This window comes from Camellia sinensis, chromosome 15 (assembly GCF_055761805.1).
Source record: "Camellia sinensis isolate YWXY chromosome 15, ASM5576180v1, whole genome shotgun sequence".
Classification (NCBI taxonomy): domain Eukaryota; kingdom Viridiplantae; phylum Streptophyta; class Magnoliopsida; order Ericales; family Theaceae; genus Camellia; species Camellia sinensis.
In genome coordinates this window covers 41,531,967-41,554,984 of record NC_138975.1, presented here as the reverse complement: position 1 = coordinate 41,554,984, position 23,018 = coordinate 41,531,967, and the positions used below count along the sequence as shown (strand labels likewise).

The 23,018-nt window shown below is 33.4% G+C and overlaps 3 protein-coding genes and 1 long non-coding RNA gene across 4 annotated transcripts; 2 read left to right on the top strand and 2 right to left on the bottom strand.

Moving 5' to 3' along the window:
- The first annotated feature begins 1,406 nt into the window (after positions 1 to 1,406).
- Positions 1,407 to 7,151, top strand: PNSB1 (NDH-dependent cyclic electron flow 1). The gene is made up of 6 exons (XM_028271561.2): positions 1,407 to 2,070; positions 3,021 to 3,211; positions 3,324 to 3,581; positions 6,271 to 6,376; positions 6,663 to 6,748; positions 6,872 to 7,151. The coding sequence occupies exons 1-6, from the start codon at positions 1,444 to 1,446 to the stop codon at positions 7,035 to 7,037; spliced, it is 1,434 nt and encodes a 477-aa protein (XP_028127362.2). The 5' UTR covers positions 1,407 to 1,443; the 3' UTR covers positions 7,038 to 7,151.
- Positions 7,152 to 8,409: 1,258 nt separating this feature from the next.
- On the bottom strand, positions 8,410 to 9,010 carry LOC145812695 (uncharacterized). Its single transcript, XR_014356143.1, has 2 exons — positions 8,744 to 9,010; positions 8,410 to 8,465 (listed from the first exon to the last, which is right to left on the bottom strand). It is a non-coding gene; the product is annotated as an uncharacterized LOC145812695 (long non-coding RNA).
- Positions 9,011 to 9,320: 310 nt separating this feature from the next.
- Positions 9,321 to 14,954, top strand: LOC114323888 (DNA glycosylase superfamily protein). Its single transcript, XM_028271560.2, has 5 exons — positions 9,321 to 9,879; positions 13,636 to 13,693; positions 13,792 to 13,875; positions 13,976 to 14,117; positions 14,385 to 14,954. The coding sequence occupies exons 1-5, from the start codon at positions 9,321 to 9,323 to the stop codon at positions 14,757 to 14,759; spliced, it is 1,218 nt and encodes a 405-aa protein (XP_028127361.1). The 3' UTR covers positions 14,760 to 14,954.
- A 2,292-nt stretch (positions 14,955 to 17,246) lies between these two features.
- WRKY40 (WRKY DNA-binding protein 40) lies at positions 17,247 to 20,156 on the bottom strand. Its single transcript, XM_028271559.2, has 5 exons — positions 19,768 to 20,156; positions 19,575 to 19,637; positions 18,886 to 19,227; positions 18,535 to 18,651; positions 17,247 to 18,014 (listed from the first exon to the last, which is right to left on the bottom strand). The coding sequence occupies exons 1-5, from the start codon at positions 19,840 to 19,842 to the stop codon at positions 17,643 to 17,645; spliced, it is 969 nt and encodes a 322-aa protein (XP_028127360.2). The 5' UTR covers positions 19,843 to 20,156; the 3' UTR covers positions 17,247 to 17,642.
- Positions 20,157 to 23,018: the final 2,862 nt, after the last annotated feature.

The window sequence follows — 23,018 nt, the reverse complement described above, 5'->3', positions numbered from 1 at the left end:
TGTTGAGGCTTCATGTCATTTTGCTTAGAATGATTGTTCATGGGGAATCATCACTTAATAATCTGTTTAAACTTTCATAATAAGGTTTCAGATATGTACCTTAAACTATCATTTCTGATTAAAAAAGAAAAGAATGAGATTAATGCACTTGCTTTGCCACATCTGGGGATTTTTGGACTGTGTCCGTGACAGAGAGGGCACCGATGAATAATTTCATTAGATATTGGTATTGCTGGTAAAAATCTGAGGGCCATTGCAGGGACAAATTGACTAGCATATAGCACAAAACCCTAATATAGAGTTACCATAGATGACAGGTAGATCTGAAATTTTTTGTGCACAAATTCTGTGCCAGGTGATGTGTGATTCATTGCTTTTGATTATGAAAGGTAGATAAATCTATGTGTCTCACCAAAATGCAGTGTCCCTTTGTTATGGCAGTTGCTAAGGCCAGGAGGCACTGGATTTTCTGGCCTTCGAAGTGTATGTTGTACCCTAGTCCCAAGTTTTGACCCACCGCCCAATTTGGTAAAATAATCATTATTAAATTGGAAAATTAGAATATGGCGAGATGAAGAGAACATTGGAGATAAATAATTATTGAGTGCAATGGTGATATCATTTTATATAATGTCATCAATCAATAAATGGTGTCATTAATCAACAAAAATCACAAATGAAATTGGTGCGGATAATTTTGGGGAGAGAGGATGCCACAAGAAGAGTGGGAATTGAGTTTTTGTTTTTTTATCAAACACAGGTTGTTTTAAAACAAAATTTAACTTTAAAGGGGTGGTCTAGTGGCTTGAGGTCCGAGGCTTAAGAGTCTGCTTCCTCTAAAAGTCTCAGGTTTGATTCTTCCAACCAACATAAAACTCTTGAAGTCACAGATTGCATGAAAACTTATTTTTATGTAAGTCTCATGTTCGATTCTCTCAACCAACATAAAACTCTTAAAGCGACGGATCGCATAAAAACTTATTTTGAAAAGCTTGTTTGGACTGTAAGGACTTAATTTGATGCTAGGATACCCTACATAACAAAAACAAAACAAAACAAAATTTTCAATTTCAAACAATTTGGAAGTTATTTTCCAAACTCAAGTTGTTTTCAAAACACAACTTTAATACAATTTTTTTAAAAAAAATTATAATAATTAGTTGAAATAAGAGAAATTTTAAAAAATATATGTAAAATAATAGTTGGAACCTTAAAATTGTATTTCGAAAACACAATTTTATAAAACAATATAAGTTTAATATAAAAAAAAATAAACAAATTATTTTAAAACAATGTGTATTCAAAAAAAATTCAAAACTCCAAACACTGGGATCGGGACCCACTTATCCAACCATCTTCCACACATTCATATGCCACTTCACATCTCAACCATAAAACCAGAAAGCATGAAAGTAGTGTTCTAAAGCTCTACCGTACACAAAAATGGCTACTACTACAACAACAACAACAACTACAACTTCTCTTCTACCAAAATCCATCTCACCTTTCCCCACAAACCCATCATCTTCTTCTTCATCATCTCCCCTAACCCACTTCCCCAGTAATCTCTCCTTCTTCAACCAACCACCTCTTTCCACCAAAAAACCCATCACCACTCTCATCCCCAACGCCACCAAGAAAAAAAAGAACCCATGGCTCGACCCTTTCGACGACGGTGATGACCCCGAATTACAATACGGCTCTCTCTTCACCGATGGCAAGCAAGAGGAAGATCCAAGACCACCCGACAACCCTGAGAACCCGTATGGATTCCTCAAATTCCCAATGGGTTACAGTGTGGAAATTGCTTCTCTGGGTCTGAAGATCAGAGGAGATGTTCGGCGATGTTGTTGTGTTGTCTCGGGTGGTGTTTATGAGAACTTGCTGTTTTTTCCGGCAATTCAGTTGATTAAGGATCGGTATCCTGGTGTTCAGGTGGATGTGGTGGCGGCGGGGAGAGGGAAGCAGAGTTATGAGTTGAATAAGAATGTGAGGTGGGCTGATGCTTATGATCCTGATGAGGATTTTCCTGAGCCTGCTGTTTATACTGACATGATTGGGATAATTAAGGTAGGTTTGTGTATTTTGTGTGGTAATTCATGTTCATTTTTCTTAGCAATTTAAGAAAATTTTGATTTATTTTTTAATTATTTGTTTCAATTGCATTCTTAAACTTCACACGCTAATCTAATGTAGTTTCTTCTCTTAATTGTTGTCTAATAAATACACGGAAAAATATTTTCGCTAAGAACATTTTAGCACATCTATTTATGACAAATACTATCAATCAAATAGTCAAAATGCTATGTTTTCAGCTCTCAATAGTAATGGAGTGGAAAGTTTTGATGAGTTGTTTTGTTTTGTAAATAATGTGCATTTCGCCTATCTCGTAGTTCATTTGATAATGAGATTTCTTGCTAATGCCCTTCAAATAGTGATATGAGGCTAATGTAATTATTTTCCATATGTTTTTAAGACTAGGGTAGGGAACTGAATTGGATTAATATGAAGTTTGGGATACAATTGATACAAATAAAAGATTAGGGACCAAAATGAAACACATGGTATACTTGCAGAGGTAGCTCAACCATTAGGTCAGTTAGGCTGTTGTATAAAGCCCATAGAAAAATTTCAAAAAATTCTTATTGTTGATGGCCCCAAATTTTCAAATGTCTAGTTTGATGATGTCTCATTTTGATATTTAGTTTGAGGCCTCCAAAAACCTTGAGCCGCTACTGTATACTTGGGAATTATTTATATAATTTATTCTTTAAAGAACCATTAGAACTGTTGTTTCTGCTAGGAAAATACAAGAACAATTTGTTTGTTTGTTTTTTCCCCCCTAATTTTGCAGGACAGCTTTTCCTTCTGCTTCTCAAGAGAAAATGAACCTTTTCTCCCTTTGAATGGATCTTACTCGCATCATCTAGAAAAATCAATTAAACTTGCATACTAATAATTCACAAGGTTTTGTTATTTGGGATTGGTGTAATGGATATGTTTCTGTTTCTTGCTTGCAGGGTAGGTATTATGACATGATCTTATCCACCAAACTGGCAGGGCTTGGCCATGCTGCATTTCTGTTCATGTCAACCGCTCGAGACAGAGTTAGCTACGTATACCCAAATGTAAATGCCGCGGGAGCTGGTTTACTTCTATCAGAAACATTCGTTCCAGATAGCATGAATCTTTCCGAGGGTGGATACAACATGTGAGTTGGACAAACAACAGATTTTTGTAGTCCATATTTGAAAAACTAAACTACATTTTGATCAAATGTGTGTGTGTGTGTTTTTTTTAATGAACTTTAACATTCTTTTTAGGTACCACCAGATGATTGATTGGTTGGGAAGACCGGGGCGCAATGTGCCGAGGCAGCTGGTGCCTCCTCTAAAAGTGTCAATATCGAGGAAGCTGAAGGAGGTGGTAGAGGCAAAATATAAGAAAGCCGGTGCAGAAAAGGGAAAATATATAGTGATTCATGGGATACAATCAGATTCAAAAGCTTCTATGCAGTCCAGAGGAGACACTGATAGCTTGCTACCCATTGAAATTTGGGCTGAAATAGCCAAGGCAATAAGGTATGCTACTGTTGAGAAACTGATCGACTTAGTTTCATCTAATTTTAGTAGCCAAAATAAAAAAAGAAAAAGAAAAAGAAAAAGAAAAAGAAATCAACATTAATTAAAACCAGAGAAATTACGATCTTACAAACACAAAATAACTTAGTAGACAAAAAAAAAAAAAAAAAAAAAGTAAAATAGAAATTCTAAATATGCTTTCAGTATAGTCGGTGGTTATTTTGAGTGTGTTGATTCTCAAAGTTATTTTATACCCAACACTTCCTCAGCTGTGCAACCAAACTCGCCATTAGCTTATAAACTATTTGTCAATTATTTTGCTCAATTATGTCAAGATATTCTTGTTAGATTTCTGAAAGCTTTTCTGTATATTCAATTGTATCAATTACAATCAGGCCTTAGAATATATATAGCCCTAACTCCTAAACGAAAAAGGAAATATAAATACAATACTATCATGACTCTAATACAATCATGACTCTAATAAGACTCTAAGTTTCATTTGTAAATGGTATATCAGATATAGAAGTGCTTTTACGAAAAGGTAAGGCTGTCATCTTGGCGAGTTGACATTCAGTAAGTTCACTAGGAGAAACTTTTCCCAAGATACCTGATTGAGCCAAAGACCGTAAGCGGTCAGCAGACAAATGCCCTAATCTAGAATGTCACAAGTAGAAAGGACTGGACAGAGAATCTAACTGAAAAGAGGAAAAGGCAGTCGAAGAGGTTGTTAAAGGTAGATGCAAGCTCTCTACCACATAGAGGTCCCCAACTCTACGACCAGTCCCAATCTGCTGTTTAGACATCCGATCTTGCACAGAACAGATAGAAGAGGAAAAGACAACATCAAAACCAGAGGCGTCAAGTTGACTGATAGATAATAAACTGACAAATAATTGAGGAACATAAAGAACAGATGGAATAGAGACAGCAGACATAGCAGACGGTAGGACAGACCCAACAGATATAACAGACATACCAGACCCATTAGCAGCATTGACAGTAATAGGAAAAAGACGAGGAGTGCAATTTTGAAGTAAGGAGAGATGGGGAGTCATATGATGAGAGGTACCATAGTTAAAAAGCCAAACAGACGAAGAAATACCTGAAGAAAACCCAAGCAAACCTGAATGAAGAGGGGAAACAATGGAGGCAGACATAGATGGCTGGGAGGTACACAATGTATGTTGAAAGTGACTAATCTGAGCAGTCAAAGAAGCTAAGTCAGGATCAGGAGCCGGAGCAGATACAGTAGAATCGGTGGGAGGCCGAACGGTACTCAGAGGATGAGCGCAGAACTTAATCGGCAATTGCTGAGAAGACGAGGCAAACACAGACAAAGCCTTGGGACAATGATACTTCCAATGACCTCTTTGATGGCAGTAGGCACATTCATCTGAAGCCAGAGACATCATAATAACTATAAAACTAAGGGGTTCAAGTGTAATAAACCCTATATTCAACAAAATAGCCAAACCAGGGGTTGAAGGGTAATACACAGAAATCTGATGGGGGTAAAGCCAATAAATCCAAAACCATAGTGTAATAATCAGAAGAGTATTAGGTCTGAATGTAAGATATAATTTTTTTTTTTTACCTTGACCCACAAATATTAACTAGAGTTTTGAAGCCGAAAGAACTAGTCTAAAGCCGAGAGAACCAAATCAAAGAAGAGAGAGAGAGATTGAAGCCGAAGTCAAGGAGGAGGGAGGTCGCGTCAGCGAGAGGAGTTGCGAACCAGATGGGTTGTGATTCTAGCCCTAAATGGTCGCGATTCCGGCGATAACAGATTTGGTACAATGAGAACTTGAACGAAGGTCATGCAAGAGCCAAGAGAACTTCGATTGATCAGAGAACTTTGATCAGAAAGCTTCGAACTTGGTGAACACGACCAGAGAGAGAGAGAACTTCGCGAATACCAATTGCGATTCTAGTGCTCTACAATCTGCGACTCAAGTGTCATGAACACCCAGCAAAACTTCGAGAACCAGATTTGATCAAGGGAGAAGATGACCCACAACTCACACAGAGACTGAAAAGGAAGACAATTTCTAGGGTTCTGGTGGTGGCTCTGATACCATGTTAGATTCCTGAAAGCTTTTCTGTATATTCAATTGTATCAATTACAATCAGACCTTAGAATATATATAGCCCTAACTCCTAAACCAAAAAGGAAGTATAAATACAATACTATCATGACTCTAATACAATCATGCCTCTAATAAGACTCTAAGTTTCATTTGTAAGACTCACAATATATTTCACAATATATTCTCACAATTCTATCTACTCCAGGAATTATGGACTCGAGCTGTATCTTGTATGCATTGCAACCAAGAGATCCCTTCGTTGCGTGCAAATTATACACTGAATGGGAAAAAGAAATAAAGAAGAGATACTAAGAATCGGACTTTCAAAGAACCATTTTTTCTATTTTGCATTCCTGTGTGAAAAACTGCATAGTTTTGCTGTCATTCTAATTGGGTATTACCGATAAGAATCATGTTTTCTATGTTTTTTTGGCTGCTTTGTCAACATATTATGAGAAATGGAATTTAGTAAATCAGAATCCAAGTCAATGACACAAACCAAAAATCCAAATGATGTGTTTCAAATAAGTCTTGGTCAAAACAAGTTCCAAAAACACAATATGAGATGTAATTGAATTGCTAATTTGTCATGTAAACAGAGGAGTCAAGCCAATCTTTGTCATTCCACATGAGAAAGAAAGGGAAAATGTTGAGGAAGTTGTTGGAGATGATGCTAGTATTGTTTTCATCACTACGCCTGGACAGGTATTTTCTTTCTGCATTTATAGCTATTGAGTATATCTAAGTTCTAACATAACAAAACAACGCGTTGGAAGGCAAAAATAAATTGTGGAATATCAAGTTCAGGGTGGAAGTAAATTGTTACGCCAGACTAGCGTCTTACAGTTTTGTCATCCCTTGTTAAGAAATGAGATAGGCCTTTTAACAAGAACAACTAACGAAAGAATCAAACACAGATTATGATAAAGCAACTGAAAGGAGCTTTGCTAAATACGAACTGTCGCATGATCATGTTGTTGTTTTATTTCAGCTGGCTGCTCTGATTAATGACTCTATCGGGGTAATAGCCACGAATACAGCAGCTATCCAACTTGCACATGCACGTGAAAAACCCAGGTAAGTTTTTTATTTCTGTCGAATAAATTCTCACATAAACTTGATCCAACCAAAAACTCAGTATGCTCATAAATGACCCCTGAGTGTAGATTCTAATTTTGTTTGGCGGTGTCTTTCTTGCAGCATTGCATTGTTTTGTTCTGCAGAGAAGGGAAGACTCTTTATTCCAAATGCAGAAGAGAAAAAATGCACAGTTGTTTCATCCAAGACAGGAAAGTTGGTAGATATTGATGTCGAAGCTGTTAAAAGTGCCGTCCAAATTTTTGAAAGGCCTTTAGCTCTTGTCTAAAAGATCGCTTTTTCTTTCTTTCATCTTTCCCTTCAATTTGTTTGTGTTCATTTTTCGTCAATTGTATATTGCAAAGCCAAGCTATGAGCAATATGAAATCAGATATAGCTGCAACTCTTAAAGTCTGTATTTGGATCATGGATTTGGATAGAGATTTAAAAAGGAAAAAGAAAAAGATCGGTAAAATATGAATAAAATGTATTGGGTAGGGAATTCACACTTTTTCTATCCAAATTTATGATCCAAACACAACTTAAGACAGAAAAATACTGTTTATCAAATCTGCTACATATTTAGAGGCTGCAGAACATAAGGGAAAAAAGATGGTTGGTTTAAGGAAATCAAGAAAGGCCAAATTTCATACAAGAACTGTGATTCATGTAAAACAATAAAGTAGTACTTGAAATCTACAAAGAAGCTTACAGATTCTTTCTTTCACAAGACAAACTGCAGCACATCTAAATGTTTTGACTTCTTAATTCATTGCAATCACACAACTCCAAATCATCAAAGGCCTTGACAGAAGAGTTTGAATTAGCTCATCTGTAATCCAATGCAATAACTACACATCCGAGGCAATTATTGTTTTAGAACTAAGGATGGAATGAGGTATAAGAGGGATGCCGAAGTCACTAAACACAAGAACAAATCGGAACAAATCGTATTTTATTTTATAAAATGAACGATTTGTAAATTGTATATTTATACATTCATTTTATAAAACAAGAAGTTAGTTGTTCCTTTATTTATAATTGTCTGATGCAATTAATTTTTTGTATGGATAATTTTAATTGTGAGGTATATGAGATAGACGATTCATATCATCTGTGTGTCCAGATTAAGACCCACAAGAGAGGTATGGAAAAGCATGAAGAGATAAGCCTAAAAAAAAAAAAAAATCCAAGACCTTGGGTAACAATAATTTTGGTCTTTGGAAAAAGAGAGAAAAAAAAAAAAGAGTATATGCTGTTACTTAACACAAATTTAATTCAAATAAATTAAATTATTTCAATATGTAGGCCCATCATGCCTTCTTTGATCCATTTATTTTATAATTTTTTTATATATATAACTTTTTCAAAAAAAAATAAATTAATTCGATAATCATAATTATATAATTTTATTCTATATTAATTAAAAAAATTAATTTTTTTAGGGTGGTGATTAAGAGCTCTAATAATAGAGCTCTAATAAGAGTACTAGTGACATGGCAACTTAAAAAAAAAAAAAAAAAAAACAAAACAAACACAAAAACATCAAATCATACAGTGGGGCTCACAGGTTAGAGCTCTTCTAGAGCTCACAATTTAGAGGTCTAAAGCATTTTTCATTTTTTTATACTCATCAACCAAATTTTTTTAAAAAATAAACGTAATAAAATCATATAAATATATTTTATCACATCAATTTTAGTAGTAAAGTACAAAACTAAGGCCAAGTTTGGGAAGACTAAATAAGTGTACTTTTTGTCTTTTTGGACTAAAAAATTGGGGTTGAAAATATGGATGTTTGGGTTAATTTTTTGACTTTTTATTGAAAAATGTGTAATAAAAAATTGTAAAAATTGATTTGTAGGGAAAAATTTGAATTGGGAGTTGTGCAGCCGTAATTGTTGGCTTTTGGTGAATAGTGTTAACTTTTTAACTTTTTGAATAACTTTTTGACTTTTTAACTTTTTGACTTTTTTGGAACATCCCAAACTTGACTTAAATAAAAACATATGACCCAAACAATTTATACAACCCGTGACATGATGCATGCCTACCTATGGATCCAAACGGCCTTTCCATGAGAAAACAAAAAAAAGTGTGAAAAATAGAAATCTCTGTGGGACCGGGTCGGACACTGAGGGCCCAAAACCTTGCTGGTTTTGTACTGACGTGGCACTCTGTCACTGGTGTGAGAGTTGACTAAACTTTCCTCTCTCTCTACTCTCTCTCTCTCTGCGCTCTTGGTTGGCTTCTTCGATCGAATACACACCAACCACTACTGCTACTGCTCAGTGAGCTTCATCATCGTCCAATGCAGCTTCAAATCTGCCACCGCCTAGGGTTTCTGAATCCAGATTTCAACTCTCCAGCCTCCGATTCACTCAACTCTCCATCCACATTTTCCATCACTTTCTAGGGTTTTGAATTCCATATACTAATGCACTCTCACATTTTCAATCTTTCCACGGTTTCATCATTTATGCCCTAGATTGTAGATATTTGATTTCATAGAAGGGGTTAATTAGGCGCTAGTTTGGTTGAAATTGGAGGAAAATTCAAATCTCATTCTCCGATGTCTGGTCCTCCGCGAGTCAGATCGATGAATTTTCCAGAATCGGAGTCCCGACCTGTTCTCGGTCCGGCTGGTAACAAGACGAGGCCGATCGATACGCGTAAGCAGGTTTCGAAACCGCAGAGAAAAGCAGAGAAACCGCAGGAAATCGATGACGACAACGCGAAGAAATCTTCTTTGTTGTCTGTTGTAAATTCGCCGCCATCGCCATTGCCGCTGCAGCAACCGGCAACGGCGACAACAGCGGCGGCGTTAGGGCATTGTATTACTGTACCATCGATTTTGAGGCAGCAGAGCCACCGGAAGCTTTTACTGAAGTCGAATTTGTCGCCGAACGCGTCGTGTTCGTCGGACACTTCGTCCGATTCGTCTCACAGTCGGGCCTCGGCTGGGAAGATAAGCAGGAGGAGTGTTACGCCGACGCATATTCGGAGGAAGCAATGTGGTCCGAAGTTGGAAAAAGTTGAGAAGATTGTTATTGATACGGACAGTGGATCGGCGGCTTCAGCTGATACTTCTCCGGCCAAGAAAAGATGTGCTTGGGTGACGCCTAACACTGGTATGTTTTTGTTGGTTTCTTGAGCTAATTACATTTACTGATTTTCTCATACTATAATGGTTGCTTTACTTTTTGATCTGCCTATATATGATCTGTGTGAATGTGAAAATTTTAGCAATTGACCAAACCTTGCGGAGATATATTACTTAAAAAATACTAAGCAGTAGTGCATAGCAAGTAAAGTGATTTGGAAATAGTGAATTAAGGTGCCTTCAAATATATTTTCTCGTCATCAAGCATCCATAGGGCTTGTTTGATTGTGTGGCTTATAGCATGGAATTGGGATTATTGATCAATAGGACCCACATTCCATTGTTTGGTATAATTTTTGTTATGTGGATTAGATTTCAATGGACATTCTATCTAATAAAATTGATGGATTTTTTTAATTCTACAACTAGTAATACAAAATAAACATATAATTGAGATTATATTTTTCCATATCCATTGCAAAACAAACGTGGGCAAGAGAAAATTATTTATCTCACCAATCTAGCTGGATAATCAATCTTATAGTAATCCCATGGATTGTTAATCCCCTAACTATTAATCGTGCTAATCAAACAATGCCTTCCAGTTCAATTTAGTAAAACCATCAAAGAAGCACAATCCATTTGGAATGGGTGATTTGAAAAGAAAAGCGAAGAAAAGAAATGCTTTTCTCTTGATTGGATTAATAAAGAGGTGAGAAATGGATTAGAATGGGAAGAAATGGTTATTTATTTCTTCTCATGAGCTGAAATTTTGAGTTGTTAGTCTAGGTGAAAACTTGCAACATTTGAAAGCTAAACTCTCTGTAGAAGCTAGTGCCATGTAATGGAGCAGACATTTGCCCTGTTTGGTGGAGCTTTTTTTAAGTTAAAAGTTGATAATCACAAAGCAGAAGCTAAAAGCAGCCCTGCCCTAACTTTCAAAAAATCAGTCTTTTTCAACTTATTTAAACTATTTCTGCCTAATAAGTTATAAGCAGAAGCTGCACCAAGTAGTCTAGACTCCCAAATCAAAATAAGCTATGATCAATCCCAAAAGCTATAATTATATTATTAGTACTTTTAATTTTAAATGTTGGCCTTTTTTTAATTTGGAGTTACCTAGGTCATCAAATGGAACTTCTATTGCGTTTGTTTACACTCAAATTGTTAGATCTCCCAATGAAGAAAAATCTAGCATGTTGTCTATTGCTTGGTGCGAACTTGGCATAGCATGAAAGCTTAACTCAACTCTACACCACGGTGTCTCAACTATTGGCTCTAGTTTTGCAAATTTATTTCCACTAATTGACTATTCCTAATATGGCAAGGTAAATGGCAAGCCATCATGTCATTTTACATGGCCTTGGTACATTTACTGTTGCCCTCTCTCATGTTCTTTTAGCTTCTTCAAATTCAACCTTATGATAAAGGAGTCGTCTGATTGTTTAGGTGCATAAGTATAGATGCATGCTCACAATTGTGTGTACACACAATCTACATTTTGTTGTATTCTTTTGTGCCTGTGTTCAGTTTCTTCAATGTGTCAATATTTATTTTCATGTGAAATTTACATTTTGTTTTCTTTTCTCCTTTGAAAGATGACCGTAAAGCCATCTAGGTAAATGGATATCCACTCTACTAATGGAAAGTCAAGGACATAGCAGGAAGGAGTTCTTGGTCCTTCTGAGCATTGAATGCTTTAGCAACATATAGAATAAGCTTTATTTTCATTTATACCTTTTATATGTCCTTGGTGAACAAACTGAGATATGCTATATAAAAAGGATGTGGAGAGTATATCTCCTTTTACGATGAATCATAATAATGCATACGTCTCGTGATTGACATCTTCACTATTGTAATATTTTTCCCTACTTAAGTTTGGAAATCCATTAGGTGGATGATCCTGATAGTATAAAGATCAAGCAATACAATTTTGAGGACTGGTAAGATTTATTATTGGTTGTCATATGCTTTGCATGCTCAACCTCATCTGTTCAATCGACATTTGAAATTTTTTCACTAATTTATTTGCTTGTCTCCAAAATTGATAACTGTTCACTCAGCTAAGTGCAGTTTACCAAAAAGATGCCAAAATCTGAACCCTATTTAGCCTTTTAGCTTTAAGAATAATACTGTTTACCCTCAGAAAATTAAGCATAATATTCTAAAAAAATCCTCATTTTCTCTTCATATAGCACGTAACAGATCTCAAATTACAAAAAGAGATAAAAACCTTGCTCTTTTCCTGGTGATGGGGGTTGGGGCACCAAAAATGCACAAAACTTTCAGAAAGCATGTTGAATGGATGACGACACAGGATTGGTTAAGCATGTCATCACACATTCAATGATTTGAAGTGTTTAACTATGGATATAATGGTGTGATTATGTATGCAACTAATTCATTTTCATAATTTTTCATCTCCAGCTGAAACTCTTATTTTCTATTTGTTTTTCATCTAATCAGCCCAAGTATTTGTAGTTCACAGAAAACCTTTCATATCAATCAGTGGGGATATGGCTTCATCCTTGAATTGAAGTGTTTGTTTTACTAACCATAAAGAATGTTGGATAAGGAGATTCTAGCCATTTATAACAGTAATCTTATTTCAAGATTTATGGTATGACAGGCTTTGAAGTAGCAAAACCTAGGTATCTATTTAAATTTAATATCAAAATAGATTGTTTAGCAACTAGAAGATAGGCAAGAGTGGATCAATGTAAACCTACTTTAGAGATGGTTTATATATAACCCCAAGGAGTTGGCCTAGTGGGTGCAGCTTAGAGCCTGGGAATGTGCTCTCTTAGGTTCAACTTTCACTAGGTGCTATTAACTATTTGGGGCCACGCTTGTGGGGCTCTGCTTGAGGTTTGCTTGATCCACGTGGAGGGGGTGTTTTGAGTGGGTCTAGGGATTAGTCGAGATGTGCGTAAGTTGTCTCGGACACCCAGTCATTAAAGAACAAAAAAAAAAAAAAAACATGGTTTATATACTATACGTACCTCCACTGACTCTTAAATTTTTTAGAAAATTGATTTGCTATTTCACATGGTTTTTAGCCTTTATGTTACTTCTGCTATTTGAGGCATTTAATGACAAATATATCTACATTTAATCTGGGATTTCTGAATTGTGTCATATATATGTAGTCTAGTGTTTTTGTTCTTTGCATTCATACCCATATTAAGTTTTATGATACGATTTGCATTGGATGTGCGACCTTTTAATGGCAGTGTGTTGAGTTTTTTTGAAATGCATTGGTGTTTTGTCTCAATCTAAGATTAAAAAGGGAGAAGAAGGTTGTGGTTGGATTAGTAATGAGCCACTTTCCCTTGTTTGAAGTTAGTTATTGTTGTTTTTGGGAAGCCATGTTTTTTCAGAGGAAGAGATTGTGGTTTAGGATTTGGTGGGTTTGAGGTTGTTTACTAGAATGCCTTTGCCTTTCTTGTTCCTGTTATTCTTCTTACTGGTTTAGCTGAGAACTTCTCATTGTGGCTTATTAATTATCCAATGCATGGTGCTTGGGAAATTTTTTTTTTTTTTTTTTCCCTTTTTTTTTCGTGTGTGTGTGTTTGGGGGGGGGGGGGGGGGGGGGTGTTAAACATTTACCTTTCATGCATCAGTTAAAAAATTCGCATTAGGATAATGATTTTGTCATATACATAATTGGCTCCATTTTTCATCTTTCATGCTTGAGTTCTTGCTGGCACATTTTATAAAATTGGATGAAATAATGTTTTTACGAGTCCTATCTGCTTATTGGTTTTCATTTGTCAAACAGATCCGTGTTATGCTGCATTTCATGACGAAGAATGGGGAGTTCCAATCCATAATGACAAGTGAGTAACCTTCATGATGTCAGTCACATGTTTCTTTCCTGCTTTCCAGTTGTCAGATGGAATTTCATTCACTGTCCTCTTTCCATAACGGCTTGCAGGCAATTATTTGAATTGCTCGTCTTGTCAATTGCTCTGGCTGAACTTTCTTGGCCTGTCATTCTCAACAAAAGGCACTTGTTTAGGTGTGATCTTCTCCTCCTGTTTGCCTTCATCAAATGGTCACCTTCTATTTAATGCTTTTGACCTATGATAAATCACAGCTAAACTTTTATTTGAACACAGGGAAGTCTTTCTGGACTTTGACCCAATTGCTGTTTCAAAATTAAATGAGAAGAAGACTGTGACACCAGGAAGCACTGCGAGCTCTCTTCTTTCAGAGCTGAAGCTCCGAGGCATCATTGAAAATGCACGTCAAATGTGTAAGGTATGTGCTATTTCTTGTTTTTATCAGTTGATAATTGCGTCTTTACCATCGCTCAACTAAAGTCTCCCTTGTTAGAGATTTGTGATTACTTTTCTGGTCAAGGTTAATGTAGACTATAGTATCTTGGCTATTTATTCCTTGGGCTGTTAAATGGAAATTGTTGTAGATTCCAATTATTTTGAACAGAGTGAACATGATGTATTATATTGATTGGACAAGTTAAATATCAGACTATAAACTCTCTTTGTGCCTTGCTTTTGATGCCAGATAATAGATGAATTTGGGTCTTTTGACAAGTACATATGGGGTTTTGTAAACCACAAGCCCATCGTTAGCCACTTCCGATACCCCCGCCAGGTTCCAATCAAGACATCAAAAGCCGATGCAATAAGCAAAGACCTGGTGAGAAGAGGGTTTCGAGGAGTTGGTCCTACGGTGGTCTACTCATTCATGCAAGTTGCTGGAATAACAAATGACCATCTCACCTCGTGCTTCAGATTCCAGGACTGTACTGCAGCGGATTCAAGCAATAAAGACAGCATCAGCCTCAAGGGCAATAGGGTTGAAGATAAACAACATGAGAATTCAACCGAACTGGGACTAGCTAGGGCTATTGACGGTGTGAATTTGTCCTCCGAGTAATATGTTAGGGTTTCGATTGATATGGGGTTGTAATTTGCACACCATGAAAGGGTTTCATGAGATGGGATGGTGGGGGTGAAAATGTGGTTTGTGTACAAAATGATAATGAATTTAATTTGTTTCTTTGGTATGTAGATTAAAGAATACAATTTGTAAACCAGAGGAGTTGTGGGAGGTGCTTGGATGTGTTTGAGATGTGTTGGTTCATCTTTGTACAGTGTGGGTGAGTTAACCATTTTTCAAATAATTATTAGGGTAAATTACAAATACTCTCTGAGAATTGATTAAAATACGAATCGCCTTTTGCGATTTTAGAAATTACATTTACGTCTTGAGATTTTTAATTTCATAACAAATTGTCTCTTTTATTAATAAATTATGAAATCAATTAATAATTTTTAATGATATTAGAAATGTTTTAATTAATAATTTAGATAATTTTATTACTGTATAGGAGAATAATTATGAATTTTTTTTTAATTAATTCTGTTAAATAAAAATTTTTAATAATAAAATATTTATAATTTTTTAAATCACAAGATTAATTTATGTTTTAAATAAATTTCAAGATATAATTATAATTTACCTTAACTATTAATGTCATTATATATATATATATATATATAATTAATGGTATAAAGTCAAGTCAAGTTGCCAATATCTTGGACGTGTTCGCTTTTTAACACTAGTGGGTCTTGAGATCACTCTCCACCTTTTCTTTTCTTTTCTAGAAGCACCTTTTGTGTACGAGTTGGGTTTTCTATCAATTTTACATTTAGGAACCGTTTGAGAAGAGTTAAATCAGGTTTTTTTGGTTATTTTAGTTACAAAAGATAAAATAAATTATTTTAATAAAAAAAATAAAATATTACATCTAACTTATAATCATTACACTATTCTCTCGCAAAAATCAAAAAGTCAAAAAATCCTTCTCAAACTAAACTTTTTAGCCCAAGTTAAAATAGTCAAAAAAAAATTAAAAAGTCAAAAAGCCAATCCACTTCCCAAACGATACCTTAGAGAATTATAGGGGTTATGAAGTTGTTTTAGTGATTTGAATTATTTATTTTGTAAGTTTTTTATGTCATTAATAAAACAAATTAATTTGATTCTATAATAATATCGTGAATGATATATATTGAGTATTTTATAAAATGATTGATTTTGTATTATTGAAACATGACTTATGATAGATCTCACATATTCTTAAAATTCTCTTAAATTAATATGTAAACTTGAGAAAAGTCTAACTTTTGTATAAAGTTGTCAATATTAACAATTTATGTTTGAAATTAAAATTTTATTTTAGAGTTTATGGTTTGTCACTTTATTTGAATTTTATTTTAAATTATTAAATTATATATTTTATCGGCCTATCTTAATTTGATAAAGAGTATAATATATTGCAGAGAAATTAGACTCATTGCTTTCGTAATTTAGAAGGTCTTAGTCAAACTTCATATAAGTTTAAAACTTTAAATGTGCTCCCATCCGTTCTGGCCAGAATTTGAATTTGTTGAATTTGAGTTCAAACTTTAAGTTTGTGTTTGGATGTTCAATTTGTAAGAGAAATAAACGAGAAGGAAAAAAGTAAAAAAAAAAACTTATATTTTATTAATTTTTTTCTTCTTCATTTTTTTTCTTTATAAATTATTTCACAAACTTAATATCCAAATAGCATAACGGTGAAATTGAAGAAACATTTTAAATTGAAGAAATTCTATTAGTTAATCAAAAAATTAAAAGTTTGAATGAAAAATAAGAAAAATATTATTCGTTTTCTCAGGCCTAGCCATTTTGGTGTTCTTCGCTTTACCGGCGGGCGAAAACCTTGCCTTGGTAGCCTGCCAGACTTCAAACACAAATTAGTGATAAAGTTTACAAATTTTAATAATTAAAATCTTAAATTTTACCATGAGCCTGTAATTATTTTCAAACGTTATCACTGATATATAATTTCTCTAGCAAAATTTGACTAGTTGTTTTTAAATTTGACACGATTTAAACCTATAAAGCTTGGATGAATTGGGTGCAAACTTTTTCAATTTTATCGTTGAAATTCTAAGAACGTATTTGAATCATGAATTTAGATAATGATTTGAAAACGAAAAAGAATGATAAGCCAAATATAATTATATTTTATTCATATTTTATCTATATTTGTTTTCTTAAATTATTATCAAAATTTATAATTTAAAAGCCGTCTAAATTTGGAACTAGAAAAGTGGGAAACACATTGAATTTCAACTAGCCCAAGTCGCAGCCTCACTATAAATGGTGTAGTAGTACTAGTAGACGACTAGAAGTAGTTCTGTTGTTCAAAAAAGACTACAAGTAGTCCCTTCATATTTGGAAAAGTTCAAAACTACGTACAAATGCTTCCAAAATACAATAACAATGATAGATACTATTAATTTTAGAACTTTAAAAAAATCACTAATGACATGACACTTAATAAAAAAAGAAAAAAAATACAACATCAAGATCAAAACATCAAATCATTCATGGTGAGATTCACTGCCAAATCATTAGTGATAGCACTAATTAGTGCTCTCACTCATTTTCCATACAATTATAATACTCTTTTTTGTCTTTTCTTTCCAATATGCTAAAATATTTACATCAATTGGTGCACTTCCAAATCTTCCAAACACTTCACTTGGTCAAACCCCATCAAAATTACAATAAAAACTAAAAATTTAAAGTTGTTGAAGGTTTGCTTCCCTCTTGTGGGGTCTTTCCACCTCTTTTGTAGAGGCTTGAATCTTTCCTTCTAAGGAGGTTTTATTTCTTTGTGAGATCTTTAATACCGTTGTATTAAATTGATCCGATCTTTTATCGATTCTGCAATAAAGTTTTTCTTCCCGATCTGAAAAAAGGTCTTCACAATTTTTCTGTCTGATTTTGTTGTAAAAATCTTCCAGAAATGGCGGCCGCCAGCGCCGCCTTGAAACTCGGATCTTTCGTCAATGAAGATGCCATTTGTTCAACAAAGAATTGTTGAAATTCCGGTGAATTCATTGCTTGATTTGAGTTTTTGGAATCAGGGTTAGGCTTAGATTTGGTTAGATCAAGAGTGATGGTTGGTCCAGATAATGATGAGCTGAGGGAGGCTGGGAAAGGGGCTGCTGACCCACCTAGTGTCACACACCGGTTAGAGCTCGGTGTCGATTCAACTCTTGAAGGGTGTGGATGGTTGTGCTCTCCTTCATATGTTGCAACCAAAACTGATTGATCCTCAATACTTCTTTGTACCTGAGACGATAGAGGGGGAAAAAAAAAAGATTAATTAGAGTGCTATGACAATGTTTAATTTCACTTGTGTTGTTACATGACAGATGGGAAATTTATTAACTTGAATGTGAAATTTGTGTGTGTATGATTGTTATATGGAGGAAACAACCTTCTTCTTCCATGAAATATTGAACGCGAAATTTTGTGCTTTAAAATAAATTTAATGTAGAAAATGGTGGTAAATTGATTCGAAAAAACGATATTGATTCTTAAACTCTCTCTACTTCCTCTGTCTCAATGGAAGTGCAAGAGAGACAAAGGAATTGAGATTTGGAGACCTAGGATCTTGTGTTCAAGTAGTATTCTATGTTCATTTTTGTTTTGTTTTGTAAGTTCTATATCTAGAAAGGGGTGACAAAATTAAGAGTTTTTTTATCTACCAAATGGGTAATCTAGAAAGGATTTTGAGAGAAAATTAGTTTGATATTCAAAATTTTGGAGTTGGAAATTGTGTAAAAATAAGGTTTAGGCAGTGGCTCACCTTCTTCTTGACAGGGCAGCTTGGAGCAAAAGAGCATTTAAAGTAAGCTCTTGGAGAAGGGTTGTCTCTTGTGACCTTTTGTCCATATTTCCTCCATTGATACCCATCTTTCACTATCTACAACACATAAAATATTGGTAAGTACTTTCAAAAACATCTTATATACCATGAAATTTTTTTTTTGAAACTAAATGGTTTGGAATTTGAATACAACAAGAGCATTGAAATTATAAAATAATAAAAAAAAATCCTCAAAATTTGAATATATGACATTAGAATCTGATTCACATATTTCAAATTCTAAACGCTTTTCTGAATGGGTAGCATTGTTGTTGAAGTTAAAAGACTTACTAGGCTTGTATCATTGGCCTCAGTTCGGACATAGACTCTGGAGATTTTTGCCTTGACATGTTCTCCCTTAGTCTTTTTACATGAATCTTCATCACTTGAACTACTCTCCGAGTTTCCTCGTCCGTTAGCTCCACCACCATTGGCGGTGGCGGTGGCGGTGGCAGTGCTATCGGCCTTCCTCTTCTTCCCAACCACCACTTGCTCCACCACTGGATTCTTGCTCACATAATCCATCAATTGGCTTCTCAAAGCATTGTAGTTCTCACACAACACTGTCAACATTCCTGTCAGCTTCTTGTTTTCCGCACTCACCCGATTCAATTCTTCCATTAAAGCTCTATTCTGAGCACCAAAAACAATGAAACATAGCTTTAGAAATCCATTATTCATCATCACTAGAAGCATAGTATCCAAAAAAAAAAATTGATATGAACATGTATCTATATGTGTATAAATATGTAACATATGAGATTGAATTATCAGCTGGTTGATGAGACACTCTCTTATCAAGCATGATAACTAGATTTAAGTCTATTATTGCGCTATGCAACTTTCCTTTTTCCTTATCAGAAAGAGAGAGAGAGAGGACACTCTCTTATCAGGCGTGATGCTTAGATTCAAGTCTATTGCAGCTCTATGCAATTTCCCTTTTTCCTTATGGAGAGAGAGAGAGAGAATTATGTTAGTACCTCTTCTTTGGCTGATATCTTCCTTCCCAACTCTAAGAAAGTGCTTTGGATCTCTTTATTATCCTGAAAGCAAAAAAGGGTACACAAAAAAAATACCAATTTAGCAACTCTAGCAAGTGTGTTGCAAGAAAAAGACAAAAAAAAAAAAAAATTGGGAATATTGCATAACAAGGATTTTGAATCTTGGACATACCGGAACTTCATCGATATGTCTGAGGGGATTTGCATTGAGATCCAAAGAAGTATCCACCAAACTAAAATACTCCATAGCAGTCTGAGAACTTTGAGCTAATTGTCTTGAAGAACTTTGCAAAACCAAGAATTCCCACACAGAGTTGAAGAAGGCAATGAAGTGAGAAGAATATATAGAAGTTGAAGGTTTGTTGCAAGTTGCAGCTTGTAGGAAAGAAGAAAGAAAGGAGAAGACTGTAAGAGAGAGAGAGAGAGAGAGATATATTATTATTAGGTTAGGGAAGACTTTTGGTTGTACTTATATTTATAAAAAAAAAAATTTGGGGGGGGTGGTATTGGATTGGAAAAGTGAGGTGGTGGGAGGGAGGAGAGTCTGATGTCGGTCGATTTGAATGAAATTTTGTTCTAAGTCAAAGTCAAGCCAACCTTTGTGTAGAAAATTTTAGAAAGTACACACCTATATGGCTATTCTATTCTATCCTTTGCTTGTCTTGGTTGAAGTATTCGGTGGAGTTTGAATTTGGTATAATTACATATAATGTTTGGGCAAGCATTGCTATTCAAAATTTTAAAATTTTAATTTAATTTTAAGTTTAGTAACGTTACAATCAATTGAGATATTAAATGTAATATTCTCTTTTATATTTTCTTTAATTATTAATTAATCATATCACTTATACATTATTGAGTCTATAAAATAGATCTAAATGTATATTTGTATATTATTTTCTTTATATATATGCAAAATTATATTCACATCAAATATATATTAGAAAATAGGTCAAATACAAATCACTTCTTGAAATTGTTTATAAATTGATCCTCATGGTTGTAAAAGTTATAAAATTATTAGATCTATTAATTAAAATATATTTATGACATTATTAAAAATTGTTAATTGAGTTAATTATTTAAATTATCTATGTGTGTCTAGGTAAGAACTCATAAAGGGAGTATAGAGTGATATGGAGAGATAAACGATGAAGGAAAGTTTATTTATGGATCTTATTATTTTAACCAATCAATGTGCAAAGTTTTGATAATCCAATTCTTGTTATGTGGATAAATAAAATCCATCTCTTATTTATATAGTATAAATATTTACTAAGTAGGGTCTTTGAGGTAAAACCAAAACAAAAAACAAATGATAAGAACAATATTACTTCTCACAAATTTTAAAATATTTTTACTCATTACATAGTACTTTTTAATTTTTTATCTTATTTTTAAAACACTCTAATTGGCATAATAATAATAATAATAAAATAATAAAAGTTCATGATAGTAACGTGATGCTTGTTTGGAGTATATCTTATTGGTGGCCATACTCTGATATTTCCTCTCTCCTATCTTGATTAGCTTTTATGTTGTGTTTGGTTGAGGAATGATTTGAAAATGGAAAGAGAAAGTGTATATGAAATTAGGTGATATATAGGTATATTTTATTCTCATTTCACTTATATTTTTTCTTTTCCTTTCCAAATCCTCTAATCAAACACAATTAAAGGAATTTTGGCTTAATTTGAGAACTTAACTAAAAGTTAAAATTCAGTTTTTAATTTATTTTAGATTACATTACTTCTTTATTTTTTCACACATTTTTTTTAAAAAAAAGTTAAAATAATTTATAAAATCAACTTTTAATAAACTTTTCAAAAAAAAATTTATCTTTGAGATGGAAGGTAATTATTACACTTGAATTTAAATGTTAAAATATTAATTTCAAAAGTATTATTTTATTCTAATTTTTTAAATTTATTTATAATTATTTTACAAGAAATAATTTTAAAACTTTTTAAATTTAAAATTTCAACTTTTCAAAATGAACATGTATTTTAGAATAATAAAAAATTAAATAATGGAACAAAGTGGATCCGAAAGAGCACTTGCTACCTAGTGGGGTCTCACGTGGCAGTCAAGCCAATCACCAAGCTAGAAGAACCGGTTGGAGCGCACTTTGTTTTCCCTCCTGAAGCACCCAAAAACTTCTCATCTTATCTATAACAAAGTATTCTATTTTTTATATTATTATTTTTTAAAATAATTTTTGAGTGGCATGGGTTTACTTTGCTGTCACGTTTCAAACATTTTCCACGTTCTTTTACCATTATTTTATGCGAAGATATATATTTTTATATACGTGGGGACCCTTTAGCTGTCTTTTACGTGGCTAGTGCGTGTATGTATATATATATATATATATTAATTGCTGTATTATTATATGTATGGCACATGAAATTTATGTGTAATTTAAATAAATATAAAAATATATAATAAAAAAATTTATATCATAATATTTATGTTGTTTAAATGGTAAGAGTATTCTTAATAAAACTTGAATTGTTAGGTTTAAATCTTGCTCACACCTTTGAATAATATTTTTTTATTTTAGAATAGAAAAATTTGTCACGTGACAGAAGGAGAAGCCACCACACTATTAAATACCAAGCCATGCATTCACATATATAATAGTAGAATAGAGATATTAATTGTTGTATTACTATATGTTTATTTTATGAGTTATGTTAAGAATCCTAAATAATGTATTAATTTTTTTATTAAATCTTTAATATGGATGTGGGACTTACATTTGTATGGGTCTCACACCCACCCACGTGAAAGATTTAGTAAACAATTAAATAAATTATTTAAAATCTATATATTTTTCTTATTTTATTACTTAATTAATTGTTTAAAGTAATAGAAATGTGTTTCAATTGCTAAAATCAACCCATACTGGAGGAGGGCTGTATTGAATGTTACTTTGGCTGGTGTGAGAATTATTTAAGGTGGGTTTTGGTGATAGATGATCCTTATTCTCAATTTATTTTTATTTTATTTATTTATTTTTATAAAAGATAAGTCAAATATTTTTTTTCTTTAGTTAATTATAATGGTTAAAATATGATCAAAATATAACAAATATATTCTCAAGTGAAATTTCATTAGCCTCCACCTCCAACTTTTACCATTAGCTACAGTTAGCCACCGTCAATAATCACCTCTAAGGCCACGTTTGTTTTCAGAGGTAGAATGGAAGAGATTGATAGTGAGGGGATTAAGTAAAATTGTATTTGTTTTGATGATAGTTGTTAGTGTAGAAATTGTTAAATTATTTTTATATAAAATAAATATAAAATAATAAAACAAATAAAAAAAAATACAAAAACATTAAACATTAATGTTTTGAACAAATGCCCAACATGTAAAAAAATTTTAAAAAATAAAAATAAAATAAAAAAATTTCAGAAA

What these genes read in the sequence shown, in the direction of transcription:
- WRKY40 (XM_028271559.2), bottom strand. Translation starts at nt 19,842, where the DNA reads ATGGAGTATTTTAGTTTGGTGGATACTTCTTTGGATCTCAATGCAAAT. An exon ending in GACATATCGATGAAGTTCCG is followed by an intron (nt 19,638 to 19,767) that starts GTATGTCCAAGA and finishes TTTTGCTTTCAG; the next exon opens with GATAATAAAGAGATCCAAAG. An exon ending in GCTGCCCTGTCAAGAAGAAG is followed by an intron (nt 18,015 to 18,534) that starts GTGAGCCACTGC and finishes CTATCGTCTCAG; the next exon opens with GTACAAAGAAGTATTGAGGA.
- PNSB1 (XM_028271561.2), top strand. Translation starts at nt 1,444, where the DNA reads ATGGCTACTACTACAACAACAACAACAACTACAACTTCTCTTCTACCA. An exon ending in GAAATAGCCAAGGCAATAAG is followed by an intron (nt 3,582 to 6,270) that starts GTATGCTACTGT and finishes TCATGTAAACAG; the next exon opens with AGGAGTCAAGCCAATCTTTG. An exon ending in CATGCACGTGAAAAACCCAG is followed by an intron (nt 6,749 to 6,871) that starts GTAAGTTTTTTA and finishes TCTTTCTTGCAG; the next exon opens with CATTGCATTGTTTTGTTCTG.
- LOC114323888 (XM_028271560.2), top strand. Translation starts at nt 9,321, where the DNA reads ATGTCTGGTCCTCCGCGAGTCAGATCGATGAATTTTCCAGAATCGGAG. An exon ending in TTGGGTGACGCCTAACACTG is followed by an intron (nt 9,880 to 13,635) that starts GTATGTTTTTGT and finishes TTTGTCAAACAG; the next exon opens with ATCCGTGTTATGCTGCATTT. An exon ending in AACAAAAGGCACTTGTTTAG is followed by an intron (nt 13,876 to 13,975) that starts GTGTGATCTTCT and finishes ATTTGAACACAG; the next exon opens with GGAAGTCTTTCTGGACTTTG.